This window comes from Carcharodon carcharias, chromosome 2 (assembly GCF_017639515.1).
Source record: "Carcharodon carcharias isolate sCarCar2 chromosome 2, sCarCar2.pri, whole genome shotgun sequence".
NCBI lineage: Eukaryota > Metazoa > Chordata > Chondrichthyes > Lamniformes > Lamnidae > Carcharodon > Carcharodon carcharias.
This window is the reverse complement of record NC_054468.1, coordinates 164,613,069-164,636,653: the sequence shown is the minus strand read 5'-3', so window position 1 is coordinate 164,636,653 and position 23,585 is coordinate 164,613,069. Positions and strand designations below refer to the sequence as shown.

The window sequence follows — 23,585 nt, the reverse complement described above, 5'->3', positions numbered from 1 at the left end:
AAGACTTCCCTATTTTAAACTCCAAACCCCTAGCAATTCAGGCCAAAATTCCATTTGCCTTCTTAGTTACTTGCTGCACGTGCAAGCTAACTTTTTGTGCTTCATGCACAAGAACACCCAGATCTCTCTGTGCTGCACTTTTTTGGAGTCTCTCTCCATTTAAATAATAGTCTGCCTTTTGAGTCTTCCTATGAAAGTGCATGATCTTACACTTTCCTACATTAAACTCCATATGCCAAGTTTTTGCCCACTCGCTCAACCTGTCTATATCCCCTTTCAGATTCCTTATGTCCTCATCACAACATGCCTTCCCATCTACTTTTGTATCATCAGCAAATTTGGATACCTTACACTCTGTCCCTCCTCCAAATCATTAATATGGATAGTAAATAATTGAGGCCCTAGGACTGATCCTTGTGGCATTCCACTACTTATGCCTTTCCAACCTGAAAAAGACCCATTAATCCTGACTCTCTGTCTTCGGTGTGTTAACTAGTCCTCAAACCATTGTAATACATTATCCCCAATACCATGAGCTCATACCTTATGCAATAACCTTTTAAGTGGCATCTTATCGAATGCCTTCTGGAAATCCAAATACACTACATCTACTGGCTCCCCTTCATCAAATATTGAGTGATCTATACATTTGTTGATTATCTGTGTAAATACCTGTTTTCTTTCTAGCTACTATTTAGTCAAACAGAATTCATATAGTACTTAAATCCCTCACAATAAATTATTTTTATCTAGATATGATTATGGAGGATCATTAACCTAAATGTCTGCTACATGCTCGGTTGTCAAAGACCTTGGAAATATCAGTACAAATATAATATAATAATGGGTAAAACATGTAGAATTTTGAAGTAGGAGGCCTGAGATTGAGTTGATTAACATTGTCTAACTAATCTGATGGATTGCCTGGGCTTAATTTTATGCACCTGACATGTTGTCCTCTGGTAATTTGATGAGGACCAACATTGATATTTATTGTAAAGCTGGTACAGTGGGTTAGCACATTATCCCTTCGCATCTAGTCCTTGATTTGAAACCTCCCAAACTAATTGGATAGAGGTCACTTTCTGGCTGTTCGAGTTCCTTTTGAAATGAGTGTGGGCAGTCTCAACCCACTCCTTAGTGGATATGAGCTCACAGGACAAAACTGGCCCAATTGCACACCACTATTTGCCATGACTCAGTAGGAGCACCCTCACTTCTGACTCAATGGGTTGTGGGTTCAAGTCTCACTCCAAAGGCCTGAGCACATAATGCTAGATTGGCATTCAGTACAGCACTTAGGGAGTGCTGCACACTTTCACAGTGCCATCTTTCAATGAATGAGTAACGTGACAGTTTGCCCTCTCAGGTGGATGTAAAAAAAATCCCCTTGCACTATTCAAAGAAGAGTAGTTGAGTCCTCTTGGCATCCCAACCAACATTTATCTTTCAACAAACACTTAAAACAGATAATGTGGTCATTTTTGTGTTGCTGTTTCTCGGCGCTTTCCTGTCAGCAAATTGGCTGTCCTACTTCCCGCATATTAATCATGACTATTCTTCAAATGTGTTTCATTGGCTATAACATGCTTTGGGACATTCATGAAGTTGCAAAAAGCACAATACGAAACCAAGTCTTTATTTCTTTCTCCCTTAAATTGCCCGTCTGCTTTAGAGATTACATAAAAATGGTTAATGTGGGAGTGAGCAACATTTATGTTGCTGTGTGGAAAGCTGTTGTGAAGGTGGAGCTAGAGTTTCTTCCCCTTTTGTTCACCAGTTTTCCCCACTCCTCCTCTCCTGGAAGGTTTGACACCTTGCTGGAATATAATTCCATGGGCACCTTGGCAGTCTTTGGTACCTGACTTGTGTCGCCATTCTTCATGTGTGGGTGTTAGCAAACTATCTGACCAGGGACCATCATAGCTGAGCCTATTCTTGTTTATACCCAACACCTGCACACATGTTTCCAGATGGAATTGCTAGATAACAATTAGAAGTGGAAACTTTGGCAAATTTTACTGGACCATTTTGTTCAGACAGACATATTGAATCCATAAAGGCATAGTGATTTTCAATAGTCGTCTTCAAAAGGGAATTGGATAAATAGTTGAAGAATAAAGAATTGCAGGACTATGAGGAAAGAGCAAGGAAGTAGGCTAACAAGATTTCCCCTTGAAAGAGTCGGTGCAGACTTGATGGGCTAAATGGCCTCCTTCTGTGCTCTGAGATTCTATAATTTATTATTATGATTGCAACATTAACAACAAAGTCAATGTGAAGAAATTCCTTATGAATTAGCAGTCAAATAGAAAGCATGGTATACAGTAAACAATAATAAGTCGTAGTACCTTGACAAATGATAGAATAAATGATGGATTCTATTACATCCATTGTGTCTTCTGCTTTTATGACTTATGAGGTACATGGTCTTGTTTTAAAATCGAATCCCCAACTCTTTCCAGGCACTGACTGTTGCTTGGGTATGAATCCATGGGCACTGAGTATCTTCCACTATCTAGCCTTTTGATCATTCTTCAAGGGAAACCAAGACAATGAATGTCACAGGATTTTGGCCTGAGGAAATTATCCACAGCCAAGTCCTGCTCTATCATTTTTCCCCTCGTCTCCATGACAAAATATACAACAACTTGCATTTATATAGCACCTTATCATCAAGTTATCCCAAGCCATTTCAAAGAGGCGTAATGAGACAAAAATGGAAACTGAAGCGAAGAAGAAAGCGTGACCAAAACTTTGGTCAAAGAGATGTGTTTTAAAGAGGGCCATAAAGGAGGAGGGAGATGTAAAGAGGTGGAATTTTTTTTTAGGGGCAGCAATGGTAAAGGAAAATGAAGGGAGATGCATATAAGGCCGGAGCCAGGAATGGTAAGTTCAAGAGGTTGGGAGGATGTTATAAGAGTGGAGAAACTTTGTATACAATTAGATCAGTAAGAATAGAACCATACAGGAATATTTTTGGAAGTCCAAGTATACTACATCTACTGGTTCTCTTTATCTACCTTACTAGTTACATCCTCAGAAAACTTGTGATAAGTTTGCCAAACATGGTTCCCCTTTTGTAAAACCATGCTGCCTTTGTCTGATCAGACAATGATTTACTAGGAGCTTTGTTAAGACTTCCTTAATAATAGACTTCAGCATTTTCCTGTTGACTGATGTCAGACTGATTGGCCTATAGTTCTCTGTTTTCTCACTTCCTCCTTTCCTCAATAGCAGAGTTACATTTACTGACTTGCACTCCACTGGGACCATTCTTGGATATAGGGAATTTTGGAAAATCATAACCAGCGCATCCACTATCTCTGCAGTTTTAGAACCCTAGGATGTAGGCCATCAGGTCCTGGGGATTTGTTGGATTTTAGTCCCTTACATTTCTTCAATATGTTAATAATATAGTAATAACATATTACTATGTTATTAATCTACTGATTATTAATTGCCTTAAGTTCCTCACTCTTATTAGCTTCTTGTTACCCTCTATTTCTGGGATATAATTTGTATCTTCCACTGTGAAGGAGACAAAATATTTGTTCAAAACAAAAATAAAAATACCTGGAAAAACTCAGCAGGTCTGACAGCATCTGCGGAGAGGAACACAGTTAACGTTTCGAGTTCGTATGACTCCTCAACAGAACTAAATAAAAATAGAAGAGAAGTGAAATAATTTCATATTTCACCTCTCTTCTATTTTTACTTAGTTCTGTTGAAAAGTCATACGAACTCGAAACGTTAACTGTGTTCCTCTCCGCAGATGCTGTCAGACCTGCTGAGTTTTTCCAGGTATTTTTATTTTTATTTTTATTTTGGATTTCCAGCATCTGCGGTTTTTTGCTTTTATCAAAATGATCAATGTCTCTGCCATTTTCTCATTTCCCATGATGAAGTCTCCTGTCTCTGCTTCTAAGGGACTAATTAGTTTAGCTACTCTCCTTTTTATATCCTTGTAAAAGCTCTTACAAACTGTTTTTATTTTCCTGGCTAGTTTACATTCATATTCTATTTTTTCCCCTTTTAATCAACTTTTTGGTGGCCCTTTGCTGGTTTCTGAAACACTCTCAATCCTCAGGCTTACTACTATTCTTTGCAGCATTATAAGCCTCTTCTTTTAATTTTAATTAACTTTCTTAGTAAACATGGTTGAATCTTCCTTGCTGAGTTTTTTTTAATGTAATGTAATTTTGTTGAACGTTTTGCATTTTTAAATAATGTCTCACTATTTATCAATTTTAGTCAATTTTTAGTCAATTTAGCCTTTTAGTCAATTTGCTCAATCAACCTTAGCCAGTTCCCCGCCTCATACCTATGTAATTGCCTTTGTTTAAGATTCTAGTTTAGAACTGGAGTCTGTCACTTTCAAACTTAATATGGAATTCAATTGTATTATATCACTAGTTCCCAGTGGACCTTTTACTATGAGATTATTAATTAGCCCTGCCTCATGCACAACACTAGACCTAAGATAGCTTTGCCCCTCATTGGTTCCACAATGTATTGTTCCAAGAAACTGTCACAAAGGCATTCTACAAACTCATTATCCAGACCACCTTTGTCAATTTTACTGCTCCAGTCTATATGAAGTCCGTATGTATGATGATGTAGCTATGAAGATTAGCCCCCAATAATTATTACATTGCCTTTATTATAAGCTCCAGTGATTTCTTGTTTAACTCTCTGCAGCAGTATAACTACTGTTAGGGAGCCTATGAACTACTCCCTCTTGCGTTTTTTGACACTTGTTATTCCTAATCTCCATCCATTCTGATTCTGCTTCCTGATCTTCTGAGACAAGATCCTTTCTCACTACTGTCCTTATGTCACCCCATACCATTCTATCTACTGCTCTTTTTCTATTCTGCCTGTCTTGTTGTAATGTGTGTACCCTGGAATATTTATTTCCCAATCTTGGTCATCTTGTAACCACGGGCAGAATTTTCCCTCCGTTGGGGGGGGATGTTTAGGAGTGGGCGCGTGGAAGCACGCCTCTGATCAGGGTCGCTTGCCATATTACGTGGGCAGGCTAGTTAAGTTATGCTATGTGCTCCCTGTGTGGGCAGGGGGGGAATCCCTGAGCCAAGAGTGCGCTCTTTCGCGCATGCTGCCTCAGGGAAATTGGCTCCACATTAAAAAAAATTTAAAAACAAAAAGATAAAATTTCCCTGACATGTCCATCACTTTTAGTTACACTTTTACTAAATTTTTAAAAACCTACATGAAACTTCATCCTGCCCGTGGATGAGGTTTCATGCTTTTTCCAATGCCTGCCAGGGCACCTAGCTTGCCCGCCAACCTTCAGATTGGATGGGCAGGTCCACTAATTACGTTAATTACTTTGTCAACGGCTTCAATAGGCCATTGACAGGTTGGCGGGCGCACAACTGATTCGGCTGAGCCCCCACCAGCCTGAAAGTTGAAATGAGACCGGGTGACATCGGGAGTTCCACCCGATGTCATCCCACCTCATTTTACACATTGGTGAGCGGGCCCCACCCCCTGCTCTTCGACTGCAAAATTCTGGCCCATATCTCTGCAATGCACATTAAATCTAAACCATATATCTCTATTTGTACCATTAGCACTAGTTCATCTATCTTCATGCTTTGTGGGTTCGCACATTCGGATAAAGAGCCTTTAATTTTTCTAATTACATTATTTGCATGGACCTTATTTGCTGATGCCTTATTACTATTAAACTCCCTGTCCCTTCCTGTTGCACTCTGTTTGTAATTGCTGGACTGTCCCGTTGGTCTTAACTTTTCTCTTTAGATTTCTAAATCACCTGAACCCTCTCTTCCACATCTCCCCCACCCCCTATCCCCAATGCTTTTAGTTTAAAGCCCTATCCACAGTCTAGTTATACGATTCACCAGGACTCTGATCCCAGCCCAGTTTAAGTGAAGCCCATTCCAATGGAACAGCTCTCTCTTTCCCGAGTACAGGTGCCAGTGTCCCATGAATCAAAACTCTTTCTTCCCTCACCAGCCTTTGAGCCATGTGTTCGATTCTCTAACCTGCTTGACCCTATGCCACTTGGCATGTGGCTCAGGTAACAATCCAGGGATTATTACCTTTGAGGCTTTGCATTTTAATTTGGGTTTTAATTCCTCAAACACTCTCAGTAGAGTGCACACCTCAGCATGAAACACTCAGCAGAATATCGTTCCTAGTTCTACCTATGTCATTTCTTTCTATGTGGACCATGACAACTGGATCCACCCCTTCCCACTCCAAGTTCATCTCCAGCCGCAACATGCCCTTCACCTTGGCACCAGACATGCAATACAGTCTTTGGAACTCCTGGTCATGCGGCTGCAGAGAACAGTATCTATCACCCTGACTATACTGTCTCCTATCACTACCACATTCCTTACCATCCTGCACTTGAATGGCATCCTGCACCATGGTCAATTTGCTCATCCACTATGCAGTCCTTGTTCTTATCCACACGATACCTACATGGATAATGCGGTACTTTGGTTAAAGTGAAGGGCTGAAGCTCCTCCATCATTACATGCTGGATCCCCAGGTCTGCCCGACTCGCTGCCACACCCTCCTGACCATTGACCAACTCCAAAGTGGGACTTAACCTAAGGGTGTGTCTGCCTCCCAAAACAAAGTAACCAGGTAACTGTCCTCCCTTCTAATGCTGTGCAGTGTCTGTAGCTCGGAATCCAGCTCAGCAACTCTGAGCCAAGGTTGCTCAAGTTGCAAGCGCTTACTGTAGGTACGGTTGCCCAGGACTGCAAAACATTCCACAAACTCCCACATGTTGCGGTCATAACACACCACTGTTCTGCCATGCCTGCTTAACCTTATTTATCTATTTGATTAGTCAACCAGTTACTAATTTGGTAAATTAAAGTAATAGCAAGTTACAATCTCCTAGCTTAGAGACAAAAGAAGAACTCCCACCAGATGCTGGGGGTAAAACAAAAAGAATAAAAAGTAGCACCTTCTTGCGCGCGCGCACCCCCCCCCCCCCCCCCCCCCCCCCCCCCCCCCCCCCACACACACACACACACACACACACACACACACACACACACACACACTTGTACCAAATTCCTGACTTAATTCATGAAACAACCTGTTCCCAGATCGCTAGGTGCAGTAGCAAACACTGTCTATACAGAGAGCTTACTTAGGAAGCACGCTTAAGTTACAGCTGCTAAGTCAGCTTCCTGCTACAATAGTTTAGATTTATTCAGAGAACCAATTTTAGTTGATGGACAGTTAACTGTCACTGCCAGGCGGTTTCTATTAACTAGGTATATCGACTAGCTTGCAGTTTTAATGTTTTAAGTGAGATTCTAACCGTTAATCTAAATTACAGCTTGAGAAATATTTAATAGAAATATCCCACTTGCACCAAATTCCTGGCTTAGCACACGGTTCATGAAACATTCTGTTCCCAGATCACTCTGTGCTTCCCCACTCTCTTGTATGGAATGAACAATTGGCCTTGTCACTTTAATTTGACAATTTGACATTTTTGTTGTAAGTCCACCTCAGCATGCAGACAGTACCTTAGTTTAACATCTCATTCAAAAAATGGCACTTTCGATGCAGTAGTCCTTCAATGCAGTATGAAGTTTAAGCCAAGGTTATATATGCAAATCTATAACATAGCTTGCACATACAAACTTCTCGGTCAGAAGCAAGAGTGCTTCCAAAATGGGCTGTTCGATGGTGGGTTCTCATTCCCTAGGTGGGAAGTTTCCAAGCTCAGTTGGATCATCAGGGACAGTGGTAAATGAAGTGCAGGGTGTTTTCCCATAGAGAGAAATAAATCAATGTTAGTCACCCTGAGCTAGACTTGTATACCAACAAGTAGCTGGTTCCTGAATAACATTGGCAAAAGCTGAGGAGAAGATAGCTTGCTTGGCCTCTGGTGGAACATTGTATGCAGGATCAAACCCAAAGTGGGTACGTGTAAGCACGTTAAAGCCAGTCAAATCCACATTCTATCTGTATTCTTATTATATTTTGTTTAGTCAAGTATTATTGATGACAGAATTTACTGAAAGTTTTCCTTGATTTTTAATGGGGAGACCATTTTGTTTGATAGTAGATAACTGGGAAAGCCATTGCCTTATCATTGATCGATGGATTTTTCTGGACTGTTGTCTGATGTTCAGATGTTGGAACAAGGCTGAGAGGATGAGATGCCTATTTAAAAACGATTGTGGGACTGACAGACAGAAAAGTGTCTGCTGTGGTGAGCTCCTAGGAAGCTTGCTCATTTGCCCATTTTCTTGTGAACATTTGAAACTTTTTTTAAAGTGCTTTGAATAAGAACTATCAACACTGATTTTCATTTCTGTTGAGATAAAGTGGAATAATACAATTTGTTTGAGAGCATTGCAAAACCTTTATCTTCATGAAACTGCAAATTCTGTTTGCCCTGTGAAAGAAAAGAGCTTCATCAGTCAAATTACATTTTCATCATTCATGTACTTAGCAAGTCAGCTCTTTCACCTTACATGTCCTGTCATGAATAAAGCTTTGTTGAATAAATTATGCTAATTTGCATTGAAAAATCCAATTCCCAAGCATACCCATACATGTGAGGATATAATTTATCTTGCAATTGGCACTGGGGAAACATGTTGTTTTCTGATATTTCAAATGAGGCATTACATTTGTACACAACCTAAATATGGCCTGTTTGAAACTAATCCTAATCTTGTGATAATTTACTTAATGAAAATTTCCTTCCATTCTGTGACTCCTTGCTTCAATCCTGATTGCTGATATGAAATCCTTGCATAACTTTGTCCATCATGCCAGTGTTATCTTCAAAAAGATTCCAGTTGGTTCATTTCGCATCACCTCCCTTCCCTGAATCAATACTAACTTGTTTTGACAAGTTATGTCTCCAAGTGCTTTTCTTTCAAATTGTTTTGAGTTTCCTTACCAATATAGTTTCCAGATATGCACTTCCTTTTTAAACCAATATTAGGCATAGGCACTTATCCAGTCCTCAGGAGTTTCTGATGAATACAGCGCAAAGTTAGTTAAACATCAAGAATTAATTTATTTCCAAAGTTCACGAAGCAAGCATAATTAAAGACCCATAATGGTATGGTAATACTGCATTCAAGTACAGGCAGTGTGGGAGGGGATTGTGCTGTACTTCGTAAGAGAAAGAAATACTGAAAGCATAAAAATCTATAATTAGCGAAGGGTGAAATTGAAAAACACCTAGGTGCTAAACTTGGCAGTAAACAAGTCTAGTCCCTGTGGAGCAACAATGTTGAGCCACATTGTTAATTTAGTAGATGGCAAGTCATGGGATGTCATTTTTGCACCAAAGAATCCTCTGATACGACTGCACCCTGTCCAGTTTTGGTCATTAATATGCACAGGAGCCATCCAGGTTTGGGAAACAGTGCATTTAAGAGCCACAAAGGTAACGCCCAGGTTGATTTATAAGGCCAGACTCTTTGGCCAGAACATTTTGATAACTCCTGAAAACAGGCAAAGGTATCACGATGTATGATTAGCAACCCCCGTTGCTTTTGATGCAGGCAACGTGCAAACTTCATTCAGCCAATGTTAAACACACTGTTGAGTGGCTGCATGCCAGAGCAAAATCATGAAAGGCTAACATGAGTTTAACCTAGCCTGCACTACTTAAAGCCAACCTACACCTCTTAAAGGGAGCAAGTACTGGAAGTCATTGTAAAATTGAGTTTAACCTGGGCGAGACCCAAGAATGCCACAACGTGGTAAACAGTGGGCTTCCAGCTTTTATTACTGGAAGCTTTGGTGCAGGAGGCAGAGAGCAGGAGAGATGTAATCTATCCACAGGATGCAAGAGGTGTTCCAGACAAAATTTGAGAAGGTAGTGGGCCTAGATAGCTGGCAATCAATGCCAGGAGTCTAGCCCTGAGGACCTGGCTACAGTGTCACAAGAATTTCAGTGAACTTACATGAGTGGACAAGGTCAGTGGGAGTGTATGTTCAAATGCTAACTCCCACCAACTGCAGCAGTAGCCTCACACAATATACCACACCCCCATCAGCAATAATCTCTATATATTATGACTCATATCTAACTAACATTCAAAGCATCACCTCACCCTCACACTTAGCACTGCTGCAAGCCTTACACCCACATCTCACAGCTTGCACAGGCTGCCAGCCACTACAGCCACATTGCCCATCACACTTGGTGATCACTTCCCTTCCTCTTGCAGGACAAGGTGGCACATACCTGGAAGGCAGGGGATGGACTCAACTGCATTTCCTTACCCCGTAGAGGAATGCTCGCCATCATTCGAGCGGCTGTGACTAAAGCCTCGGTCAGTGGCAGGACTGAAGCCATCAAGATGACAGTATGCTCGTACCAAATTGTGTCTCTCGTATCTCACTTTACCTTCATTCCACAACCTTTTCTATTTTAAAGCAGAAGATGGTCTAAGCATGCATCTTTTGCTTTCTCCTCCCCACCATCCACCACCACCACCACCACCACCCATTCCCCTCATCAAAACCCTAACCTTGTGCCTTTTTCTTCTTAGATATCTAAGAACTGGCACCTGGCCAGGCAGTGATAGAAAAGCAAGAGGTGGAAGAGCAGGAAGACAGTGAGAAAGAAGAAATATCGTCACTAACTCTCACACTCACAGCCACCAACTCAGATACTGACACTGTGTGTACTTTGGAAGGTAGCTTAAAGGCAAGAACTGTATGTGGTGAAACACAGGGTATGACTGGACTGCAGCCAGTTTAGGGAAGGTATAGCACAGGTGCCAGCTTGCTGGAAGATAAGGTTGCACATGAGATCTGCTGCCAAGGATTCAGCTGAGGACTTCGAAGGGGTGGCCAAAGAAGAAGGCTAATGGGTATGCCTGCTGAAATGCATGGTACTTTGGCAGTCCTACTCCTGTATACAAATGTCAAGGAGCTTAGAGGAGTCAGCAACAACTTGGCACAGGGCTTTGTGCAGAGCTTGGAGACCATCCTTTCCAGCGTGGAAGTGGTACTCAACTCCATGAGAACACTCATGGGCTGATTAATGATGCAACCTGTGGTGGCTGATATCTCTGCTTCCATTGCAACACAAGCAGAAGCGAGCCAATGTCTGAATGCTGCAGTGGATGCTCAAACTGAAGTCATGCAAGCTCAGTTTGCTACCATTAAGTCCCAGACTGTTGCCATCATAGCTGCAGGTACCAGTGTTCAAAGGGACTTGCAAGGTGTCACAACATTCCAGCAATCTGTCCTCCAACACATTGCTCAAGCTACTGAGGCACCACCCTGTGGGAACAACAGTGGGCATATGGAGCACAAACCTGTTGTCCCCCTCAGGATAACAGCATTCATCCTCCCACCACTGCTAATCTGCCAATGCCTAGCCTGGCACCCCAGACTCCTGCTGCAAATACAGAGATGCTGCAGTTTGAAGCTGGGCCTTTTAGGCCTGAAGCTGCTTGAGATTGTCCTGAAAGACCACTTTGTTTCCCCCACTGAAAGATAGCAGTCTCTGCAAGCCATGCTGCAGCCATTGGTGTAGCACTGCATAGGAGCACTAGGACCGGCAAATGCACCCAGAAGACAGGCACAAAGGGAATGCATAAGGGTCATTATAGAATCAAAGAATGGTTACAGCACAGAAGGAGGCCATTTGGCCTATTGTGCCTTTGCTGGCTCTCTGAAGGAACAGATCACCTTGTGCTACTCTCCCGCCTTTTCCCTGATGCCCTGCACGTTCTCCCTTTTCAGATAATAATCCGATTTCCTTTGAAAGCTTCGATTGAACCTGCCTTCACCACACTCTCAGGCAGAACAATCCAGATCCTAGCCACTTGCTGTGTGAAAAGGTTTTTCCTCATGTCGTCATTGCTTCTTTTGTCACTTATCTTGGCCTGAATTTCTCCTGCGTCGGGCGGGCTCGGCAGGAGCTGGCAGGGCAGCCATGGAGCGGACCGCCGCCCGCGATCAGCTCAGCACCGCCATTTTACGCGGGCAGGCCAATTAAGGCCCACCCAGTGTAATATGTGAATGGCAGGGCTGAATGCTACCTGTGCGGGCAGGGGGAGGAGGGAGAGTCAAGTCCAGCGCTCTTTTGCACATGCGCGCAAAAGAGTGCTTCAGTCTCCCTGCGGCAGGGAGCTGCCTCGGAGATTGAAGCAGTTTTTTAAAAAAATATTTTAAGACATTGAAAATTTAATGAAACATCCTCTCATGTGACTGTGTCACATGAGATGGGACATGTTTTTATTTTTCATAGAAACTATTTAAGTGGAATAAGCTTTAGGAAACCTCATCCCGCTTGGCCTTCATTGTCTATGTCTCCCTTTTACCTAAAATATATTTTGTAAAGCATATACTTTCCTTTTTCTTGTATTCTATCCTCTCCTATACTTCTGTCAGTGTAAGGGTGTGCCTACTTGCACAGCTTTTGGGATTGCCACTATCTGTTCTCATCCGTTAGTATACCAGCGTATTTTCGGTTTGGTTCTTTGTTTTGTCAGTTTCTTTAGGGTCAGGTGGGAGGGGGGGGAGAAGAGATGCAGAAATAATATTTTCTGTTGGACCCTTCACCAGGAAATTGTAAAGGATCTACTCCAACATTAATCTTTCTCGTTTCGATGCTGTCTAATGCTCAAAAATGCAAAGGCCGCCTGGCTGATTCGCCCGCCTGCCAACCGTAAGGTTGGATGGACAACGAAAAATCTGTCTTAATTAATACTTTAATGGCCTTAATAGGCCTCTTAATTGTTGACGGGCGCGCTGCCAACTCTCACGCACGCCATCTGACTGAAATATTGCATGCTTTTTAACGCTCAATTGAGTCAGGTGCACGCCCGCCTGCAGGATATAAAATTCTGCCCCATGTGTCAGGAGAAGGCCATGTAAGATCTAACAGGAGTATGTGAAAAGCCTTAATGAAGCCTCCAGCATTTGTGCATAAGTCTGCTTTCTAATGAACTTGAAGGTAGAGAAAAGCCTTTTGGAATTCCGCTGTCCAGGGTATTGTGTTAACTTGCTGAGCCTGTTTTAAATCTAAAATCTATTTTGGAAAGTTGCCTTAAAGGGAGTGTAACTGAGTGTCAGGTTAATTAGGAATTTTAGGAGTCATTATAATAGTAATTGTAGTCTTATGTATGTGCTCGAAATCTTTTATTTTGTTAATATATATTTTAATTTAATTTTTAAAAATCTCTAAAGATCTTAGAGTCATAGTTATTACAGCACAGAAGGAGGCCATTCAGCCCATTAAGTCCATGTCAGCCCTCTCCAGAGAGCAATCCAGTCAGGCCCACTCCCCACTCTATCCCTGTAACCCTGCAAGTTTATTTCCCTTAAGTGCCCATCCAATTTCCATTTCAAATTACTGATCATCTCTCCTTCCAGCACTCTCATAGGCAGCAAGCTTCAGGCCACTACCACCCACTGCGTAAAATAGTTCCTCCTTATATCCCCCCTGCATGTCTTGCCCCAAAGCTTAAATCTGTGACCCCCTAGCCCTTATACCATCAGCTAATGGGAACAGTTTTGCTTTGTCTACCTTATCTAAACCCGTCTTAATCTTGTACACCTCTATCAGATCTCCCCTCAAACTCATTTGCTCCAACTAAACCTTGAAGTTAAGTTCCCACATACCTGGAACCCTTCCAGTAAATCTCCTCTGCACCCTCTCAAGGACTCCCACATCCTTCCTAAAATGTGGTGATGAGAATTAGATGCAATACTCTAGTTGCAGTCTAACCAGAGTTTTATAAAGGCACGCCATAACTTTACTGCTTTTATACTTATAAAAGCAGTAAAGTTATGGTATGCCAAGATCCCATATGTTTTACTAATTATTCTCAGTAAGTCCTGCCATTTATAAACTGTTGTAATAATACAATTATCCAAATCATGAAATAATACTCCTGAATTACAAAAATTCTGAATTCAGTGCACACATCTCGTAACAAATACAAATTGCAAAACCGTTGTGAAAGCGCGACCAAGTTCCACTCGTGGATTGGTCCGCCTGGCACACATCATCTGCCATGTCATAACAAGGTTATTTTTAGTCCATTGGTTAATATATTCATATCAAATTCCTTCATGCAATTTTAGTTATGACCTTATAAGAGTGCACGCCCAAATCTGATGTAAGTGCATTGAAATTCCATGAAAAATAGCACACAGAAATTTTAACCCTCATTTCTTTAAATGAAACTTCTTTCATTTAGAGTGCTATTTGACACCTGGACTTGTTTACAGTGTGACTATTGTGTTGTTTTGAAGGAACCATAATATGAATGATTGATATGCAGAGGAGGGGAATTTTTATAACTGTAATTATTGCTATTTTATAAATTGCTTCTGAAATGATTCAGAGCTTGACCTTGATACAAGTAATTCAGTGCTGGATTTCTTTAATGAAAGTTTTAATTTCCAATCCATATCTCAAAGTGTAGTTACAAAGGGAATATTTTTGTTTTCCATTTTGTAGAAGTTACTAACTTGAATTACAATAATTTATATAGTGACTTTTAATACAGAATGCATTATTTAAATTTGCACTGAAAGTTTTCTCAAGCACTTTATTTTCGAAATGACAAACTGCTGCTTCATAAAATAGTGGAAGAATATTTGAATTTGCTCTGTATAACAAAAATATTGTGGCAACTCCTGTATTTATGCAAATAAGTATTTCATACAGTTGGCTGAGGCATTTCTAAAATCTGAATTCTTATGTCACGAATATCAATTAATTTTCATCAACTGCCCTGTCATAAATGATTCAGATTCATATAACTTATGGTACCTGTGGCAATCTGATGTGTAACATATCTTTAGAATATAAGAACATAAGAAGTAAGAGCAGGATTAGGCCATTTGGTCCCTCAAGCCTGCCCCATCATTCAATAAGATCATGGCTGGTCTGCCCCAGGCCTCAACTCCTCTTCTGTGCCAGCTCCTCATGGCCCTCAATTCCCCAATATTTCAAAAATCTGTCTACCTCCTTTTCAAATACTTTCAGTGATCTAGCCTCCACAACTCTCTAGGGTAGAGAATTCCAGACATTCACTACCCTCTGAGAGAAGAAATTCCTCCATTCAAATTGTCAAAGAATGGTATAATGGAAAATCATATGATCTTAGTATCCAATAGCAGAGTAACGCTGTAATCAGTAGTTAGTATAGAAATAGTTTGAAGTGTAAGCACATGTTTAGTTGCTGCTGAGTACCTTTGTAACTAAACAGAGTTTCTACCTATGAAGTGTCTGCTACTCAACTCTATCATTAGTACCAAATGGGCCATCCCTTACAACAAGTGTGTGAACAGGATCCAACAAACTGGTGACTAGGATTCAACAAATTGACGATGAGGATTTAACAAACTGGTGACAAGGGTTAAACAAGTTAAACAGCAGCAAGCAAGAGAAACAAAATTGGCACTGTAATTCGCACAGCAATTGTAAGTAGAAGCTCCGTTCAAACCATCAAAGTAACTCCCTCACAGCATGCTGCAATTTGGAAGAATTGATCCTTTTGATCCAGCAATGGACGCTTGGTCCCACTACACTGAGTGTCTCTCATTCTCGGGGAAGAGAAGAGGCTGGTGATCCTCTTAAGTACATGTGGGAATAAGACTTATGGCTTGATTCAAAATTTTACAGCACCCAGTACTCCAAACTCAGGAAATTTTGATGAATCAGCGGACCTGGTGAAGGACCATTACCAACCAAAGCCCTCAGTAATGACTCAAAGGTTCAAGTTTAATTCAAGAATTAGAGCCTTGGGGGAGACATTTGCAAGCTATGTGGTAAGCTTGAAGCAATTAACAGAGTATTGTGATTTTGGTACATCCTTGAGCGATATGCTTAGAGATCGTTTAGTGTGTGGTGTGAATGAGGGCACAGTTCAGAAGCGATTGTTATCTGAAACAAACTTGGATTTTAAAAAGGTGCTAGCGATTGCACTGGCAATGGAAAGTGCAGTTAGAGATTTGAAAGCCATATAGGGCGCCCAAAATGGCGCCGTCCTCCACATTGGGTGGGAAGCCCAGCCACAAAGGGTGTGAAAATGCAGGACTCCACTGAGAGGCGAGAAACAGCCCCCCGCTAGCAGACAAATGAAAAAAACGATTTAGCAGCGAAAACAAGGAGTAGTATCAATAGAGGTGGAAATGAACAATCTTTAACGATTGGCACTTTAAAAAAATAGAATGTTTTTATTGTCATAAAAATAGTCATAATGAGACAGTGTAAGGGAAGAGTTGAGCAGACTTTTAAACAAAAGAGAAAAAAACAGAGAGATCTATAATGTAGAAGAGCAACAGATTCAGATATTTACTAATTGTATAGCTTGAATGTTGGAAGAACAGATCCAATCTATGTAACAGTGAAAGTGTATGGTAGACCTGTTCAAATGGACGGGGACACAGGAGCTTCCGCTACAGTAATTGGGGAACATACCTTCAAATATCTGAGTAAGACGGAATAAATTTGGAAGAAACAACTGCCCAATTAAAAATATACACGGTTGAAAACACCCTGTCAAAGGCAAAAGTAATGTAACTGTACACTATGGGAGCCAATTAGTAAAGCTACCAATGTTAGTATTGAGAGACAGAGGACCAAACCTCCTAGGGCATAACTGGCTAAGGGAAATTGACCTTGAGGAACTACTGAGATTCCCAAAGGAAGCAGGAAGCATTTCTACTTTGGAAAAGGAGTGTGTAAAGAAGGACTCAACAAGCTGTCTTGAGCCAAAACATGGAAGAACAACAGAAGAAAATTGAAGAAATCATGCTTAAGGACAGAGTTAAAGAAAAAGAAAACCTGCTGAAAGACCTTCACACACTATTAGATTCCCTCAGGTCAAAGTTTGTACCACTGGAAAAGTATGAAGAGAAACAGAAAGAATTCAGCACCTCTCTGAACACAATGAAGGATCAGTTGGCAGAGAAGACACCACAATACTCAATTTTCTGGGAGGCAGCAAACAAATACAAAAAAGAGATGAAAGAGCTGAAGAATCAGCTGCATGAAGCCAAGGAGGCTTTGGAAGCAAAAGTCACAGAATTTTCTAAGAAGCAGACAGATGATGAAATTCTGGGAGACTCAACCACTGAGTTAATTCATCAAGCTTACATCTGAGATAAGTCGGGTCAATATTGAAACTGAAAAGAAGGCCGAGATTAAAGTCAGCACTAGAAAGAAGAAGACACATAGAAAGAAGACACAGAAATGCAAATAAGGTTTTAATCCTGGCAGCACATGAGTATACTTTCATACATATACTTGTAGTCAAATTGCAAACACTGATGTACTTAGTCGTTTGCCTTTAGAAGGAAGGGATGTGGAAGTCCAAGTTCCACAGGAACTTACTTTGTTGTTACATTTCTTAGATTCATCACTGATATGCAGTCGACAGATCAGAGACTGGACAAGTAGGGACCCAGTCCTATCAAAAGTACGAGAACGAGTACTTCATGGTTGGTTACAAGAGCCTGTATCTGACAAAATGAAACCATACATCAACAGAAGGCATGAAATAACCGGTCAGGATGGTATCTTATTGTGGGGAGCACGAGTGATAGTACCTCTAAAGGGCAGAGAGCCATTGCTAATTGAACAACACACACACATCCAGGAATATCCTGAAAGAAGACTGCTACCTATGGGGGCCTGGGATGGATGGTGGAATAGAGAGCTTAGTGAAGAATTGTGTGCAATGTCAGCAACTGCAAAAGTTACCTTCAACAGCTCCATTACACTCTTGGGAATGGCCAGGAAGACCATGGGTGCAGTTACACATTGTTCCCATGAAAGGTCCAACATAGTCAATGTTTCGGTTCATTGTTGATGCCCATTGAAAATGAGTGGACATATATGAGGTGAAATCACCAACGTCTTCTGCTACAGTTGAGAAACTACGTCAAAGTTTTGCACTAACAGTGTCAGAAGAAGCTGTTTCAGAAGCCTGGCATTTACAAGTGCTGAGTTTCAGTGATTTATTAGTCTCAATGGTATCACTCATGTAAAATCTTCACCGTACCACTCTTCCTCAAAAGGACTGGCCGAAAGGGCGGTTCAAACATTCAAGGCTGGTGTGAAGAAATCAACTGGAGATTCTATAGCGACCAAGTTAGCATGCTTTCTTTTCCATTATAGGACCGCCCCTCACACAGCAACAAGTGTCAAGCCTGCAGAATTATTAATGAAACACCATCTCAGGACAAGATTAAGCTTAACAATGCCAAATTTAGGGGGAAAGGTGGAAAGGAATCAGGGAGGTCAGAAAACTAGACACAACTGGCATAATTGCGAGAGGAAATTTACTGTGGGAGAAACGGTATACATGAAGAACTACAGAGAAGGACCAAAATGGTTACTGGGTGAAATAAGTACAGTGACTGGACCACTTTCTTAACACGTGGAGATGGAAAGCTGAGTCATATGGAGATATGTGGATCATCTAAGGAAGAGAGAAACTAGGCATCAAGAAATTATTCCACCAGTGTTCGCGACCGAGTCTGCATTTCCTGTTGAGAGAACTCGAGCCATTTAAGACACATCTGTTGCTCCTTCAAGAGTGGAGAATACAGATCTTCAGGAGCTCGCCAAAGCACCTGATGTGCAGGCAATTCCAGAAAAGGAGGTTCCTGACTAGGCATCTGAAGTTGTAGAGCTGAGATGCTCTACAAGCATAAGGAAACCTCCAGAAAGACTGAATTCGTAAATTATTTATCAGTATAAATATCTTGCTATTTTGAGAAAATTGTAATTGTAAATATAAAATGTATTTCTCAGTAAAGGGGGATGCGTAATCTGATGTGTAATACACCTTTAAGAAGAATGTTATAATGGAAGATCACATGATCCTAGTATCCAATAGCAGAGTAGCGTGGGCTATCTCTGTAGTTAGTAGCAGCTATAGCATAGAGATAGAGGTTTGAAGTGTTAGCACAGGTTTAGTTGCTGCTGAGTACCTGTGTAAATAAACACAGAGCTTCTATCTATGAAGTGTCTGCTACACAACTCCATCATTAATACCAAATCGGTCATCCTTTACAACAAGTGTGCGAACAGGATCTAACAAACTGGTGACTAGGACCCAACAGTACCCTTAGTGTGTTTATTTACTGCACGCAGTCAAAAAATCCTACAACATTGATAGAATCAATCAGTTAAAATTGTTAATTTTCATGCAAAACAAAGAGAGTAGCCAAAGGAGGTGTGGGGCTAATTAGGAACAACAAGGAGATCTTCTAGTGGAAGCAGGAAAAATTAATACTTTGTATTTGTCTTCACGAAAGAAGATGCTGCCAATGTAACCATATAGGAGGAGTCACCGGTGATATTGGATAGGATAAAAATACATAAAGAGGAGGTTGGCAGTTCTCAAAGTAAAATGTCACCGATTCAGATAGGATACGTCCTAGATTACTGAGGGAAGTAGCTGGTGGAAATTGCAGAGGCTCTGGCTGCAACATTCCAATCATCCTCAAGAGTGGGGATGTTGCCAAAGAACTGGAAAATTACAAATGTTACATCCCTGTTTAAAAAGGGGGAGGGGGGATAAACAAGGCAATTACAGACCAGTCAGCCCTAAATCTTTAGAGATAATAACCCAGGTCAAAATGAATTGGAAATTGGAAGACATGAGCTAATAAACCAAAGGGTTTGTTAAAGGTAAATTGTGTTAACTGATTTGACCAAGTTCTTTGAAGTAATGGAGATGGTTAGTGAGGATAGTGTGGTTGATGCATGTATGGACTTTCAAAAGATATTTGACAAAGTATGACATATTAGACTTGTCAGCAAAATTTAAAACCCATGAAATTAAGGAAACAGTTGTAGTGTGGATACAAAATTGACTATGGGACAGAAAGCAGAGTAGTGGTGAACATTTATTTTTCAGATTAGGGGTAAGTATGCAGTGCTGTTCCCCAGTGAGTGGTGTCAGGACCGCTGTTCTTTTTGATATATATTAATAATTTAGTCTCGGGTGTATAGTGAATGATTTCAAAGTTCACAGATAATGTGAAACTCAGAAATGTAGTTAATAATGAGTAAGAAAGTAACGCTTCAGGAAGACTTGGACAATTGTAAAATGGGCAGACTCATGGCAAAATGAACTTTATGTGGAGAAGTGTGAAGTGATGCATTTGGTAGGAAGGATAAGGAGAGGCAATATAAACTAAATAATATAATTTTTAAAGGGATGCAGGAACAGAGAGGCCATGGAGCTCACATTTACAAACCCTTGAAGGTGGTAGGACAAGTTGAGAAGTTAACCTGGCATATGGGATCCTTGGCTTTATAAACAGAGGAATAGAACAAAAAAGCAAGGAAGTTATGCTAAACTTTTATAAATCACTGGCTGTGCTCCAGCTAGAGTGGCATGTCCAATTTTGAGCAGCAAACAATAGGAAAGATGTCAAGGCTTTAGAGAGATTGCAGAGGAGATTTACTTGAATGGCATTAGGGATGTGGGACTTCAGTTACCTGGAGAGACTGAAGAAACTCTGGTTGTTCTCCTTCCAGCAGGGAAGTTTGGAGATTTGATAGAGGTATTAAAAATCATGAACGGTTTTGGTAGAGTAAATAAGGATAAAGTATTTCCTATGGCAGGAATACCCAAAGCATATGATGATTGATGATTGATTGACTTATGATGATTGATTGGGAAAAGAACCAGAGATGCAAGGAATCATTTTTTTTACATAGCTAGGTGTTGCATCTGGAATGTAGTGACTAAAAGGGTGGTGGAAGCAGATTCAGTAGCTTTCCAAAGAGAATTGGATAAATACTTAAAGGGAAAGGAATCACGGGACCATGAGGAAAGAGCAGAGGAGTGAGATTAATTCAGTAGCTCTACCAAAGAGCAAGCATGCACATGATGGACCAAAAGGTCTCTTTTTCTATATTATTCTATGATCCTTAGAGAATATGGTTAATTGTGTTTAATTTTGTGTATTTTTTTAGTTTGGTTTGTAAGCATTAATGAGTAAGACAGTTACACTGTCATATAATAGTAACACTATTAGAGGAGATCTAATTGAGGTATAAAAGATGCTAAAGGGGATAGACAAAGTAGACGTGGAGTGGATATTTCCTCTTGTGGGGCATTCTAGAGTGAGAAGCCAAAGCTTTAGGCTAAGGGGTGGTAAATTTAAATCAGAGATAAGGAGGAATTACTTTTCTCAAAGGGTTGCAAATCTGTGGAATTCACTACCTCAGAGTGCAGTGGACGCCGGGGCGCTGAATAAATTTAAGGAGGAGATTAGACAGATTTTTAATTAGTAACGGGTTGAAAGGTTATGGGAAGAGGGTGGGAAATTGGAGTTGAGGCCGAAATAAAATCAGCCATGATCGTATTGAATGGCGGGGCAGGCTGGAGGGGCTGAATTGCCTACTGCTCCTAGTTCTTATGTTCTTATGTTTTTAATGTTCATGTCCTTCTCTATATGTGTGTGGAAGGTGTGTATATGTAATTATACATGTATTTACCCATTCAAATTGGGAATTGTCATTGTGCATATTTCTGCAGTCTTTTCCCATGTTAAGGCTCTGGTAGTGAATTAAAAACACTCAAATATATGCAAATCATGGAATCATAGGATGGTTACGGTACAGAAGGAGGTCTTTTAATCTGTTGGATCTGTGCTGGCTCTCCGCAAGAGCAGTTTAGCTAGTACCCCTATCCAACCCTCTTTCCATTGCGCTGCAATTTTTTTCTCTTCAGGTGCTTATCCAATTTCCATTTGAAAGCTCCTACTGAATCTGCCTCCACTACATTCTCTCAGGTAGTGTCTTTCAGGTCCTAAACCACTCACTGTGGGGAAAAAAATGTTTTTCCTCATGTTTTTACTTTTACATTTTTACTCATAAATGACATAGATGACTATGGAGGGGGGTTGGATTAGGAACAAGTACTTCCTAGTTGTCACATCCATTATGCTGTGATGATGTCATGGTTTTTCCATGTGGGACATGTAGATTAGTTTGCGGATGACACAAAGATTGGCCGGGTGGTTAACAGTGAGGTTAAGTGTCTTTGGCTACAGAAAGATATAGACGGGATGGTCAAATGGGCAGATAAGTGGCAGATGGAATTTAATCCTGAAAAGTGTGAGGTGATACACTTTGGAAGGAGTAACTTGACAAGGAAGTATTCAATGAACGGCATGACACTAGGAAGTTCTGAGGAACAAAGGGACCTTGGTGTGTGTGTCCATAGATTTCTGAAGGTGGAGGGGCATGTTAGTGGTGTGATGAAAAAGGCATAATGATGAACAATACAAATGCAACCTATATTATCATACATACACTTATAATTCCTGGAGTCTGTAATGGTGAAAGTTAAACAGCTCAATTTGAAAACTAGAATATGCTGTTTATTTTAATGTGAATAATGCTAATATTCCATCTCCAAATATTGTGCTTTGTAATGTTTTTAGGGCTAATAACATAGCTGAGAAGTATTTATAGATCATTTTATAATGAGGTAAAATGTTACCTGCCTGCTGTCTGTGGTTTGAGACAGTTCATTCTAAAGTGGTTTATACTTTTGCTCATAAATTATTTGTTGGTTTACTAACATAAAACAGGTCATAATGTAGACAAATGCAATATTGACACTACAGTATTAATTCCCTAAATCACAAGTTGAGTTATTCCAACCCAGCTCTTTGAAATAAGTACTTCCTAGTTGTCACATCCATTATGCTGTGATGATGTCATGGTTTTTCCATGTGGGAAATGCAATGGGGAAGCCCCAAACATTGAAGTACAGTGTTATGCAAATCAGTCAAGAAATGGACTCCTGCACAATTTTCCACAGCTCATACCTTCTGCTTGATATAGTAAATATGTAGCATTTCTATTTCAAGAAAAGTGAAAGATATGAAATGGGAGTTTTGCCTGTACATAGCTGATGCTGTTATTTAAAAAGTAACTTAAGTTTTTTCCATTGAGAACTTATTTGTTTGCTACAAAGTATTCTTTCCTACTGTTGTTGCTACCCATTCAGACAATACGTTGATTAAACTTTCGTCATTGTTTTTAGTTTATCTCCTAGATATACACAGTAAGTATGGTTTCCTTTTATTGTTGTGCTGTGTGTTAATTGCTCCACATTCTTTTAGTTTTCAGAACTTGGGAATTCAGTGTGTAAAGAAGAAGGAAGTAAAAGAGGCAATTCAGCGACGCCTCACCCGCTTTACGGGTAAGGAATTCTCTCCTCCCCCGCCCTGTAATCATGTTTAGTTTTTCATTTCATTTTACATATAATTGAAAAAAAACACTGGTATGATCATTACTTTCAAATTATTATTAATGTTTCAATCCGTTGCAGCTCAGGATATTTCCCAGCATAAACGTACATTGACTGCTTACAACTAATTGAAGTTGCTCAGTGCCCTTTAATTGCAGTCCTAAACTCCATTTGTATTTGCAAACGCTTGAATTTTCACAGTTTGAGGAATCTGCTCTGGTTACCAGGGGTTCAGCCCCACTAAACAACTTGCTGAATGTATGTGCCATTATGACAGCTTGGTGTGAACTTAACCCTAGACGGAATCAAGAGGAGACGAGATGCAAGAGA

The 23,585-nt window shown here is 40.5% G+C and overlaps 1 protein-coding gene across 4 annotated transcripts in view; it reads left to right on the top strand.

Moving 5' to 3' along the window:
- The window catches only part of rel (v-rel avian reticuloendotheliosis viral oncogene homolog), a 61,720-nt gene that overhangs the window by 7,430 nt on the left and 30,705 nt on the right, over nt 1-23,585 (top strand). For all 4 annotated transcript variants that reach the window (XM_041209672.1, XM_041209654.1, XM_041209664.1 and 1 more), the window contains exon 5: nt 23,128-23,207. In XM_041209672.1, coding sequence (XP_041065606.1) covers nt 23,128-23,207 — 80 coding nt within the window. The remainder of the gene's footprint in view (nt 1-23,127; nt 23,208-23,585) is intronic.